At 52.1% G+C, this 13,285-nt stretch overlaps 1 protein-coding gene across 6 annotated transcripts in view; it reads left to right on the forward strand.

Annotated features, from left to right (window-relative positions):
• Window positions 1-9,701: 9,701 nt before the first annotated feature.
• Window positions 9,702-13,285, forward strand: part of ACSL6 (acyl-CoA synthetase long chain family member 6) — a 29,546-nt gene continuing 25,962 nt past the window's right edge. For 3 of the 6 annotated variants that reach the window (XM_059825644.1, XM_059825646.1, XM_059825645.1), the window contains exons 1-2: window positions 9,711-9,818; window positions 11,141-11,255. In XM_059825644.1, the coding sequence (XP_059681627.1) occupies window positions 9,729-9,818; window positions 11,141-11,255 (205 nt within the window). In that variant the 5' untranslated portion in view covers window positions 9,711-9,728. Of the gene's footprint in view, window positions 9,924-11,140; window positions 11,256-13,285 lie in introns of all 6 variants that reach the window. The other 3 variants (XM_059825642.1, XM_059825643.1, XM_059825641.1) reach the window with 2 other exon arrangements.

Below are 13,285 nucleotides of genomic sequence, written 5' to 3' on the forward strand. Positions count from 1 at the left end.
CCTGCTCCACGCAGTAACCAGAGGTCATGTGAAAGCATTGCCAGCTTCCTCCCTGGGAAGTTTATTTGCCTTATTCCTCTCCGGCAGATCAAAGAGTCTTGACCTGCCTCTAAAGCCTTTTTCCATGGCAGATAACTGTGCCTTGCTGACCGGGGAGTGACAGCACTGGGGGGGTGAGTGGGGAGGCAGTGGCACGGGGACTGTCCCCAATGGCCTTGCCACAGCCCCGTGTCTGCTTCCCACGCCCCAGACACCCAGTTTGGGGTGCACTGAGCCCCCGGACGGCTCCGCCGGCATGAAAGCAACTTGAGCTAAAGAGGCTTACGTACCATTGAAACCTTGTTCTTTAATAGTCTTGTTGGCAAACGGCCAGCGTAACAGATTGGACGGGTCTGATTCCCAAAGGAAAGGGAAAAGGACGTTTTTCATTAGTAAAAACATAATAGAAAAAGTATAACCTGCTGTTATTACATTTCTTGCTCACTGGGTGCTTCTCCAGTGTCTGCTCCCTGGAGAGATGCCACAGCCTCACAGGCCTTGTGTGCCTCCCCTCCCTTGTTCGCTATCCATGCAAATAGATGCCCAAGAGCAGATCTGTATTCTGCATCCGTCGCCTCTCACACCTTCCTATGCTGTCTGAGTCCCGACATAATAATCCAAAAAAAAGCAATTTTATCTCTAGACTGGTTTCTTTTTCTTTCTTTTTTTTCCTCTTCCCAATTATGACTCACTGCGTTATAGCAGAACCATGGTCAATGAGGACTAATGCTTTTGCTTTGATTCTTAAATTAAATATACAATTATGATTTGGCCCTGCAAAGAATTGCATAATCTAAGTAAAACACAGTAATTGTGGTTTATATATTGTTGCACTTGGGAGTCAATTATTTCATTCACAGTGGGTAAAATTAAGCACCTGCAAGAGTTTGTTTTGGTCTGGTTTTGGTGGGGAGGGGGCATTTTTTTTTTAAATGGAAACCACAGTTTGGATGAAAATATAGTGTCCCAAAAATTAAAGCAGTGATCATAGAATCAGAATCGGTTGGAAAAGACCTTTAAGATCATCAAGTCCAACCGTAAACCTAACCCTGCCACGTCCACCACTAAACCATGTCCCCAAGCGCCTCATCTGCACGGCTTTTAAATACCTCCAGGGATGGTGACTCCACCACCTCCCTGGGCAGCCTCTGCCAGTGCTTCACCGCTCTCTCAGGAAAGACATTTTTCCTCATATCCAGCCTGAACCTCCCCTGGCACAACTTGAGGCCGTTTCCTCTTGTCCTGTCACTTGTCACTTGGGAGAAGAGACCAACACCCACCTCCCCACAACCCCCTTTCAGGCAGTTGTAGAGAGCGATGAGGTCTCCCCTCAGCCTCCTCTTCTCCAGACGGAACAACCCCAGCTCCCTCAGCCGCTCCTCATCAGACTTGTGCTCCAGACCCCTCACCAGCTCCGTCGCCCTTCTCTGGACACGCTCCAGCACCTCAATGTCCTTCTTGGAGTGAGGGGCCCAAAACTGAACACAGCATTCGAGGTGCGGCCTCACCAGCGCCGAGTACAGGGGCACGATCCCCTCCCTGCTCCCGCTGGCCACACCATTTCTGGTACAGGCCAGGATGGCGTTGGCCTTCGTGGCCACCTGGGCACACTGCTGGCTCACATTCAGCCCCTGTCGACCAGCACCCCCAGGTCCTTTTCCTCCGGGCAGCTTTCCAGCCACTCGTCCCCAAGTCTGGAGCGTTGCAGGGGGTTGTTGTGACCCAAGTGCAGGACCCGGCCCTTGGCCTTGTTGAACCTCATACAATTGGCCTCAGCCCATCGATCCAGCCTGTCCAGATCCCTGTGAGGAGCCTTCCTACCCTCGAGCAGATCAACACTCCCACCCAACTTGGTGTCATCTGCACACTTAGTGAGGGTGCACGCGATCCCCTCGTCCAGATCGTGATAAAGCTATTAAACAAGACTGGCCCCAGTACCGAGCCCTGGGGAACACCACTTGGGACCGGCGGCCAACTGGATTTAACCCCATTCACCACAACCCTTTGGGCCCGGCCAGCCAGCCAGTTTTTACCCAGCGAAGGGTGCGCCCGTCCAAGCCACGAGCAGTCAGTTTCTCCAGGAGAATGCTGTCGGAAATGGTGTCAAAGGCTTTGCTAAAATCTCGGTAGACAACATCTACAGCCTTTCCCTCGTCCGCTAAGCAGGTCACTTTGTCATAGAAGGAGATCATCACATGGAAGCCGTGGGAGTTCACTTCAGTGTGATCTGACTGAAGGTGGGAGACATTAAATGGGGAAGAGGGCTATAGTGAAACATGTCCCTTTAGAGGAGCAAAAGCAGGTAAAGTTTAAGCAAGTTTTAAATAGTGTTACTTTCAGCTTGGCCGATAATCCCAATAATTGCTGAATCCCAAGTAGTTACAGCTGATTAATCCTTGCAGGACACAGAGGGTCCCTGTATGCACATCTAAGTAAGTGCGAGATGGGTCAGGGCCGCGGGCTCACTGCTGCCCAAGCTGCTGGCAGAGGGATGCAGGCTGAGCAATGATGTATTTCTGGTTGCTGTTGTGGCGGTGAGTTTGTACCACAATTACACCTGTGCGACAGAAGCAGACAGGAGTCCTGCAAAAGTATGTGCACCAAGTATCGCTTGTCCTCTGCTTCGTTTTGGGGCTGTTTACTGGGTTTCTGCACATTGATTCTTTCATGGTTTCAGATTCTTTTGGTGCTCATATTTTCCCCTTTATGTTTATCACCTCCTTTACTCTTTCTCAAGCAGTTTGTAAGCCTCGCAGGTTGCCTGGCTTCCTGTCTCACAGCAGTGCAATTCTTCTGGAAGATTTTCAGTAGTTATCTGTAATGATCAATAAGTGTATAATGGCATTTCCTCTCTGTGATTAACACTGTTCAGCTGGCTCTGTGCCTGCTATAGAGTATGGCATTACCATTTCCATAAACACTATGGTGTAAAACTATTAAAACAGAGAATAAAATTGACCTAATCTCAAACTAGCTGAAAATAGAAAGGTGGCCAAGCGCCCTGAGCTTCCCAGTTTTTCTCCTCTTTAATTAAAACAAATGAGAAAAAATTTGCAGGTTCTGAATAAATGGGGTATAGCATTTGTGGCTGAACCACAACAAAGGCTGGACTTCGGTTTTTGTAGCTGGAGATCTCATTAGATCATTTGTTCTCGTAAAATCTTTTGCGTCTGTCTATGTGAGACCGGCCTGCTGCAGAACGGCCGGTGTCCTCCCTCCTCGGCTCACCCCGACGGGCCTTAGGCTGGGAACTGAAGGTTCATCCAACTCCTCTTCTGTGCCCATTCAAGCAAAATTTGCGGAGGTGCATGGCAGAGGCTGGCTTGGCATCGTCTCTGGTTTTAATTACAGCAGTGATTAGGAATTCATAGCCTGTTGTCTCCCAAGAGCCGCTGCCCTGGCCAAGCTAGAGAAAGTCAGTGGTACCTGAGCCGCATTTAATGACAGTGGCTCCTCCGGGGATTGCTGTCCCACTGCGTGCTTGCATGAAGCTTGGAAAAAGGGGGGGGGGAAAAGGAATTTTACTCTGCAGGCAATACACAAAATCCCCAAATGCCCTCTGCCTGCATGGTTACAGCTGCCTCTGCGCACGTGTTTGCAGAAACACATTAATCGTTGCAATGGCTTTCATTTAAATTAGCAAATGGGTTCCTGTGGTGCAGTCTGACTAATACCTGCCGGTTTTATGTGTCCCTGGGAATTCTGATGCTCCCTTACCCTCTGTAAATGGAGACTCTCACGTAGTGACATAGTCACAAGACGATTTGAATCCTCATCTCAGAGTCGCCTGAACCTTGTGTACAGAGCACTGCGAGCGTGTTTTTCTTCTGCAGGGGAAGGTAAGGGAGAATGGTCCAAACTTTGCCGGGTGCTTCCTCGTGCAAATCTTCTGTCACCGACCCTGTTTCAGGGAAGCAGCTTGGATTGAGATGTTTTAGGTCCTGTAAATTCTGTTTCCTCAGTGAAATGAGTGAGCAGCCGGTGCCGTAGCCAAGGACACGGATCTGCGCCGGCTGACGGGGATATTCCCCTCGCTGCAGCTCACACGGAGAGAGGCTGTGGGTCTGCCGGCTCGGAGCCAGCGGCTGTCCGCTGGCTGCATTTCGTAGTTCCCCACTGCAAATAGTTAATTCTCTCAGACGTACTGAAAAGCTGCTTATATGATTTTGGTTTAGTGCTATAGAGTCAAATGTAAATAGCCTTTTTTTGTGCTTGAATACAGGGATAGTAATTAGATGCTTTGCCCAGTTTCCAACGTAAAATGAATCACCCGCCTCTTCCCTACCCCGCTGTGAATGCATAGTGGGCAGGAGATAAAGGCATCTCAAAAGGAGTTCTCCTTCCCAAGCAGGCGCCCGGGCGCTGACGTAATGGTAGGAAGGATGTGATTGCACGGCTGCACAGGACGGGTAAAATTTTAATTGCATTATGCATACACCAGTAGTTTGAGGCTGTTCCCACACTGGTTTATGTCACTAAAACTCCATTGACTGTACTGGAGTTACAGAATCACTTCCAGCGGGAAAAGATCAAAACCGAATTGCACAATAGTGCCATTTGTAAGTAAAAAAATAAATAAATAAGCATTGTCCCCGCGGTGATGGCCTGTTAGCAAAGGCTGGTCGGGGGTTCAAAGCCCAGTGTCACTGCTCGCCACGCACAGACCGGCTGCAGAAGCCCTGTTCACCCCAGGCCCTGGGCGCGGGGGGTTCAGCCGCGCCGGCCAACTCGGGCAGCCCCAGGCTCTCGCCCGTGGCTGTTCCCTCCTCGCAACTAACCAGCACTTCTTCCTTTCCCAAAACCGCTTGCTGCTGTCCCCCCTTGCATGTCTGTTTCTCTTTTCTCTGCCATGGGAATACTTTAGAAATCCAGTGGTAACGTGAAGTCCCGTTTGGAATAAATGGAAACGTTGGTGTTTCCACGTGCCACGCGCATGGACGCTGTGCTCTGCTCGCTCACTTGCGCCCAGGGCCGCTTGCTCGCGGGGAGCACGCACCGCAGCAGGGCGGTGGATTCACCGCAGGTAACAGAAATGGGGCAAAACCACTGGGGAAGGGGTGCGGAGAGCGTCCTGCGGAGACCGAGGTGATGGCAGGGGCTGCTGACAGCGCGCTCTGGGGGGTGACGCTGCCTTGCTGATGGAAAACCCAGCCCAACCATGCTGGCTCATTATTATTATTATTATTATTATTATTTTTTTTTTTTTTTTTTTAATTTTTATTTTATTTTTCCTGATCACATGAGAAATATATTCACAGACTGTGTGAGTGCGAGGCGCTCACCCGCTCAGCTCGACTCGTCGGAGCAGGCTGTGATCCGGGGAGCCCCGAGCCCTGTTTCCGCAGGTGAGGAAGAAACAGCCTCCCCTGGGGTAGGAGGGTGCCGGGGCGTTTCTCCTCTCTCTGGACCATGCTGCTCCTCCCAAACACACCTGGGCCCCTTTCCTGGCCACCTTCCCAAGGCAGGTTGGCAGCCCCGAGCAGATCAAGTACGGGCTTATCATGAATCACTTTGGGATGCAAAAATCAAGATTAACTGTTGTAAAAGGCAAGTCGGATGAGCTTGGTAGTGCAAAAATCGAATGTGGTCAGAAACGGGGGTGAGTGACTGAAGTTACAGGTCTCAGGTTGAATAAGAGGATTCAAAGGTTGCTGGGAACGTCTCTTGACTGGGTAAGTTCACTCTTCAGAACAGGATCTTGTTCTTAACGTGTATGTTTAGTCTTCATTGAACTTAGATTATTAAGTGAAAGTGGGAAAACATAAGCAGATGAGTTTGTGAACCTTCTCCTTACCACTAGCTCTTCTACTTCTCTCCCAGGGATCCCAGCACACTCGTCACTGCATTTGGGCAGAAAACTAAATGGATTTCTGCTTCCAAGTGTATTTTCTGATATTATTTGCCATTACTGACATCTCCATCTCTGTGGCATCCTCTGAGATGCCCTGCAGTGTATTTAAAATGAGTGACTAACAAGAAGTACTTACATATTTTTTATTTAATCAGCAAGGATCTAAGAGATTCCTGCAACCGTGAAGTCTGCAAGGATTTTAAGTTCACCATGGAAATGGGCCAGCAGCTTCCTTTGAGCAGGGAAAAGTGAATTTCTGTCTTCCAGTCGTATTTATTTAATCCAGCTGATGTGGTTATGAATGAAGGATTTGGGCACCTGTTTCAGGGGTATGATCTGCTGCACAACAAAAACTTCAGGTCGGTGAGAAATAATGGCCCAAGTAGGAATTTAGGAGAAAGCAGCAGAATGTGGCACAAGTGGTCAGAAATAATAAATGTACCGCAAGCATTTGATTGAGATAAATGTTCTGATTTTTCCCCTGGGAGCAGATGGAATGAGTGCGATTTAAATAGTTTCCCTGTAGGTCTTGTGTAACTTTGGCTGCTGCAGCACGTTCTACCTCGCTGCAGAGGCAGATGCTGCAAACAGCACCCTGCTCGTGGCACTCGATGGTCCACGGTGTCCCTGCCACCACCCCAATAAGGGGAATATGTTCCATGCAAACCCAAGGAGCACCGTGCCCATCACTTTGCTCAAGCCAAATACCTCCCAGCAATTACAAGTGATTCTTAATTCTGTATTAAAGAATTGTATCTTTCTGGCAGGTTAAAAGTGCGCTTTTGATGTCCCTAGAGCAAATTTTTCAAAATCTGGGTACTGATGTAAATCACACCTGATACACGTCAAAGGGACACAAAGTCAGCAAAGGTGTGATCACGCTTGCTTCATTATCCATATCAGAAGTACTTTTATTCCTGTATTGTATAGCATCTGTCTTCCAACACTTGTTCTTATTGCAACCCTGACTCTCACGATCCTTTTGATGATGCTGTGAACTCCAGATGTCCATGGGTGCCCTGTACCCGGACAGACGTGCCTAAAGGCCTGGCCCTGGTGCTCCCCGGGCAATACCCGCAGCCGAGCGGGGCAGAAGCACGTGGCTGCGGCCAAGAATCCCCCCCATGGCAGCGCTGCCGCTGCTTCGCTCTTCCCACGAGCACCTTCCTGCCTTTCTGCTTTCAGCTTGGCTGCACAGGTGGATACAAAACACCGCTCGCAGGCTGATGTTGAGGGAGTCGTTCTCAAGATTTCAGTGTAACCAGCAACCGTGGCAAATTGGGCGGCTACCTTTGGTGGGACAGGCTGTGTTTCTGGGAGCAGACAGTTTTAAGTGGGACTTGCTGAAATGCTTTTGCGCAAATAGCTAATTCATCAGTAAAGGAATAGCTCCCTCACTGAGCTCTCCCACTTTTTATAGTTTGCTAGTAAAAGTGTGTTTGACAAGCTGCTTTTCATAGCCTGACATGGGAGAAATATTGAGGGGAGAAATCAGCACCCCGTCTCAGTTCATCCTAACATCATTGCAGCCACATAGTCAATATTTTATTGGATGTGGAGATTTCTGGAAAGATGCTCAAAGCTCAGGAGAAAATTACCCCGTGGGTGGGTATTGCCCAGTAACATCATCTGGGTGCTGTTTCATTTGCTGTGATCATTGCAGCCGTTCTTAGAGGGGCTGGTTGTGGTCCCAGAGGGTTTGCACAGTCGGGAACTCTCGGGGGAGCAGAGGTGGCTGCGGGATGCTGGGCTGGCACCGGGGTGCAGCATCTGGCCCAAGGGATGACTGGGCCAGAGCCCACAGGAGGGAGATGGCCCTGAACATGGGCTCTGTGTCACTGCTGTGGGTGAGGTTAATTGTTCGCTGTGGGTTTTTTGCTCGTGCAAACTTCAAAACCTCCTCCAGAGCCTTGTGCGAGGGGTGCCCCCCTGTTTGCAGGCTGGTTGCGCCGGCCCCCAGAGCTTGCTCGGCACAAATACGGGAAAAGGCTGCGAGAGGGTAGTCGGGACCTTTGGTGTAACCCAGACACTATTCCCAGGAGGAAAAAAGCTGGTTAGTGTTAAGGTCAGTGGTGCCATTGTGCGGGAAGTCCTGGCCCCGCCATGGGAGTGAAGCCCCCCCCATTAGTCACTCGGTAGCTCCGCAGGCTGGAGCGAGGCCAGAGGGTGAGCGGAAAGGGGCTGCCTGGGCTCCCGCGGCAGAAAAGCTTTTTCTTTAAGATCTTGACTGCTGGTAAAGTCATAAATAGCACTGTGGGGCTTAACAGGAAAACTTAACTGTTTGGATCCCCTCCTCTGCAGCATCTGCTCAGCTTGTCCCTCGCAGGGCTGGCGGTTATTGGAGACTCCCTGGCGGGGAGTTGACACTGGCCTGCCGCTATAAATACAAGTTATTTAAAATGCTCCTAGGGTACTCAACACCCAAACACAAGTCCCCTGAGGACAGCCTCACCTCGCGCCCCAGGAGCAGCGAGGCGGGTGCCCGGCTCCTCTCTCCAGTGCTGTTTCTGCAAAAGAGAAGAGTAAGGCAACCTGCAGCGGCTGCGTTTGGAAAGACGCCCGCTCAGCTGCTTCCCCTCTGCTCGCCCAGCGAGTAGCTCTCACTCCGTGAGTCCGGCACAAGCCAGACTGTACGGCAGAGAGCCGCTCTCCCTGCGCCCACAGCAAAGTGATGCCGGCAGGTATGAAGGGGACGAGTTGGGGGTGGCAGAGTGTTTCCATTCCGTGTCATAAAATTCGTCCCCTTGCCTGTCTCCTCCGTGCACAGCTCTATTTACAGAAAAGGAGGAAAGGTTTTCTCTTTGCTTTTGGTTTCAGCGCCGTCAGAGCAGCGCAGGGGCTGGCAGCAGGGGCAGGGGGATCCCCAGCAGCCCCACCGTGTCTGAGGAGCCGAGGCTCCAGCCCTTCTCTTCTTGTGCCAGGACTGCACCCTGCGGGACTGCCCACCCTGCGGGACTGCCCGCTGGGGAATACCCTGGCATTTCTCCCTCCCGGGAGCCACCCATCTCCCCCGTGGAGCAGCACCCGGAGGCGTTGTGTCTGGCGGGGCCGCAGGGTGGGGACCCTGCGGTGGCGTGCTCTCAGCCTGATACCCCAGCACTCCCTTATCCCCGCTCCGCAGTTGCTTGTTTTTTCTTCCAGGAAACATTTAAGCGATGAAATGAAACTTTCCTTGGCTTGAATCACCTATAATTTACCCCAAGGTAAAGCATAAGGAACTCGAACTTGAGCATGTGAAGCTGGCACAAAGGCAGGCAGTGGTGTTTCAGCGCGTGCCTGCGCAGCGTTTTGCACGCAGAGGCACGCTGGCTTTGCCCCGCTCCACGTGAGCCGTGGGCTTGTGGCCGGAGCTGGTGCCGTGTTGCCTGACCCTGCCGTGCTGCCTGTCCCTGCCAGGGGCTGTGACCACCACGCAGCTCCTGTCCTGCTCAGGGAAGGCGGAGCGAGCTCCTGGCAGCCCTGAGGGTACAGTCGTAGCTGGATCCCAGAGCCCGTCACAGCATCTGTCTGCTACAGATAACTGCAGCTGCATCGCCTAATGTACGTTTGTGCTCAATTGTCATTTAGGAGTGAGCTGTCGGCTCCTGCTCGCCCTTCTAGGGATGTTTCCCCCTTTCTCGTATCTCTTCCATAGATGCTGCTGTTCTCAAGTTCAGGTCGCTGTTGGTAGGCAGCCCTGCGGGTCGGCAGAGCAGCGTGTTTGCAATGGCTGACAAGGGAAAGCATCTTCTCCCCTTCCCGGGCCGCAGAGACCTGCGCTGCCCGTGCCCATCCGGCGACGTGGCCTGACTGCATCCCTCTGGCTCTTGCAGAGTTTGCTGTTTCGCTCGTGGAGAAGATGCAGGCTCAGGAAATCCTGCGGAGCCTGCGGCTCCCCGAGTTCGATGACCTCAGCCAGTTTTTCCGCAACCTGCCGGCCACGGCGCTGGTGGGCATCGGTGCCTTCGCGGCCGTCGTCGCTTACTGGTTTGCCAGCCGGCCCAGAGCCGTGAAGCCGCCCTGCGACCTGCGGATGCAGTCGGAGGAAGTCGAGGTGAGGCCAGGGGCACGCCGGATGGAGGGGCTGGGTTTCACCCGAGGTTTGCGTGCCTGGAAATGACCGCAGGGGATGCCAGGAGGTGCTTCGGTTGTTTTGAGGGCTCCCCAACCTCATCCTGAAATCAGTCGTCTAATGCGCTGTGCCAGGGATCACTTCGCTGCTTAATTCACCTTTTTCTGGAAACTGGAAAAGTAGAATACAGCTCATTAATTTATTCTCTTAGATTTTCAGTAACATTTTGGTCTTAGCTTTACTTAACCATCCATGACCAAAAATTACAGGAGCTGTCGTTGCATGGGAGAAACCACTGAAAGGCAACCGCTGATAAGATCAAATCAGCTGGCACTTCTTGTGTGCGCCCATTACTGAGCTTGCTGCTGCGAACTTTGTAACGATAAGAAAAAGTAGACCCGAATCCCTGCTTAAAGGCTGAGGAGCTATTAATTTTCATGCTCGCAAAAGGTTTTAAAGTTTAATGAAGCTGCTCCATTTCAAAGAGCAGAAATATTTCTGGAAATTGTTTCCACTTAAATTAATATCTGGAAGTGTGATGAGAATTTTTAAAGCCTTTTGTGATGTCCCCTCTTAAAACATTATTGTCTTTAATTCCAACAACTTTTTAAAAGGGTGGGAGGAATTAACATTTTCCAAGACGGCGTTCCCCTGTGGTTAGGGCTTTAGCGAGACCTTCTTCTGGCTCACAGCGCAGTCCCGGTTCGGTCACTCTTGCCCTGCCTGCCTCCCCCTGCCCACTCCTACAACGCCACTACTGAACCCACGTGCTGGGGTCTGGACTCTGGCCTCTGCTTTAGCCTGGCCTTGGTGTTGGTCTAGATGTCCTCGAGAAGGTGCCCGTGGTGCTGGTCCTGGGGACCTGTGGAGCCCAGAGCAGTCGCTCCCGCCAGGACGTCCCCACTTTGTTACTTGCAGATTTATAATTCCTCCTCAAATCTCCTTGGGAAATATCAACCATCTCCTGTGGCAACGAGCCGGGCCAAGTGCACCTCTCTGGGAAGGTGGTTCTCCACGTTACGGGGGCGTTGAGGTGGACATCCCACCTCTCCCGTCCCTTTGGGTCTTGGGGCAGGAACACGGTGGCGGCTGCAGAGGCTCCTCTGGCATTTGGGGAGCGTGCTGCTTTATGGTTCGGGGTTTCCCCATCTCCCGCCCGTTGGGCGGTGCTGACGGCTGTGTCACATCGTGTCGCACAGGGCCTGGCTGGGGCGCGCCGGTCGGTGATCGGGGACAGCCCACAGCTGCTGACGCACTACTACGATGACGCCAGGACCATGTACGAGGTCTTCAGGAGGGGATTCAGCATCTCCGGTGAGAGCGCGGTGACGAGGAGGCCTGGGAGCAGAGGCAGGGAGAGGTGGAGGACCAGACAATGTAGAGGCCCAAACGGTGTGGGAGGCTCGAAGGCTTAGGAAGCTCAGAGAGTGTAGAGGCTGAAAGAATGTGGGAGCCCATAAAAGTGTGGGAGGCCCAAATGATGTAGAGGCCCATTTGGACTCAAAGGCCAAAGGAGTGTGGGAGGCTCAAAAAGGAGTGGGAGGCTCAAAAAGGAGTGGGAGGCTCAAAAAGGAGTGGGAGGCCATCGGAATGTGGGAAGCCACAAAACTGTGGAAGTCAAGAGAGCGAGAGGCTGGAAGAATGGGGGAGGCACAAATAGTGGAGAGGCTGAAAAAGTGTAGGAGGCCCCAAGGGTGCGGGAGGCACAAAGAGCGCAGAAGCAAAAAGAGTGTGGGAAGCTGAAGGAGATACGATTGCTGAAGGAGAGAGGGAGGCTGAAACAGTATGGGAGGCCAAAAAAGTGCAGAGTCCCAAAAAGCGTAGAGCCTAAGAGAGTGTGGGAGGCACAAGAACTACGGAGGACTATTACGTGTGGGAGGCCAAAAGAGTTTAGAGGCCAAAAAGGGAGGACCAAGAAGAGTGGGAGGACACACAAGCGTTGAGGCCAAAGACTGGGAGGCCTGAGTGTTGAGGCCCAAAAGGTGTGGAAGGCCTGACAACGGTAGAGGTCAAAAAGGTGTAGGAGGCCAAACGAGTGCTGAGGCCCAGCAAGTGGGAGGCTGAAAAGGTGGGGGAGGCTGACGAGGAGGGGGAGGCAAATAAAAGGAGTGGGAGGCAAATAAAAGGAGCGGGAGGTCAATGTGTTGTAGAGGCTGATAAAGGTGTGGGAGGCTGAAAATCTGTAGAGGCCGATAAAGGTGTGGGAGGCTAAAAAGGTGTAGAGGCTGAAAAATGTGTTGGAGGCTGATGAGGTAGAGATGCCGAAGAGCTGTGGGAGAACGAAAAGGTGTGGGAGGCCAATGAGGTGTAGAGGTCAAAGAGGTGTGGAGGCTGAAAAAGTGTGGGAGGCCCTTTGAGAGTTTAAAGGCGCAAGGAGGGTAGAGTCCCCAGACTTGTAGGAGGGCCAAGGACTGTGGAGGCCCAGGGAGTGTGAGGCCAAAAAGGTATGAGAGGTTGAAAGAGTGTATGAGGCCAAAATATTGTGGGAGGATGAAAAGGGGTGGGAGGCCGAAGAAGTGAAAAGGCCCAAAAAGCGTGGGAATGCACAAAAGCATGGGAGGTCAAATGAGTGTAGCGGCCCAAAAAGTGGGGGTGCCGAAAAGGTGTGGGAGGGAGAAAGTGATTGAGAGGACCGCAGGGTGGGAGGCCCAACTGGTGTGGGAGGCCCAGCAAGTGGACATCTCAGAGAATGGGGGGCCCAAAGAGTGGAGGCCAATAGAGTGGGGAAAAAAGTGAAGGGAGACCCAGAGATGGAGGCCCAAACAGAGTGGGAGGCCCAGAGAGTGGGAGGCCTGAGGGGCAGAGGCCAGGAGAGTGGGAGATCGGGGGAGCGGGAGGTTCGAGGAGAGGAGGCCAAGGAAGGAGGAGGCCCAGTGAGGGGCAGGGCGGGCGCTGCGGCCTGCACGGCCCGTGGTGGTGCAGGTGCCGCTTTTGGAGCATGGGGGTTATAATTAGGGTTATTATTTGCAACGTGTGTTATTTTGCCCTTAATGCCATTGTATTTTACTGTGCAGCCTGTTGGTACCACGAGATCTTTTTGCCGCCACTGGCGGACAGCATAACGTCCTGAACTGTGCAGCATCAGCAAAGCTCATCATACATTATTCACTTCCAGAACATTTATGAATACATTAAACGGGGCTGATCCGGGCATAGAACTGTGGAACCCAACAGAGCTCTTCCTCTGCTGCAAATGCTGATACTTATTTCTGCTTGTTGCTGCCTTTTCATCAGTAACCCATCCAGCTTACTTTTTATTCCGCAACAGGGCAGGGTAAGGGGCTCTGCCAAAAGCTCTTAGGAAAGCTGAGTGTGGTGTATCAGCCCATCGCCCTTACCCCATG

The sequence above is a fragment of the Gavia stellata genome, chromosome 16, assembly GCF_030936135.1.
Source record: "Gavia stellata isolate bGavSte3 chromosome 16, bGavSte3.hap2, whole genome shotgun sequence".
Classification (NCBI taxonomy): domain Eukaryota; kingdom Metazoa; phylum Chordata; class Aves; order Gaviiformes; family Gaviidae; genus Gavia; species Gavia stellata.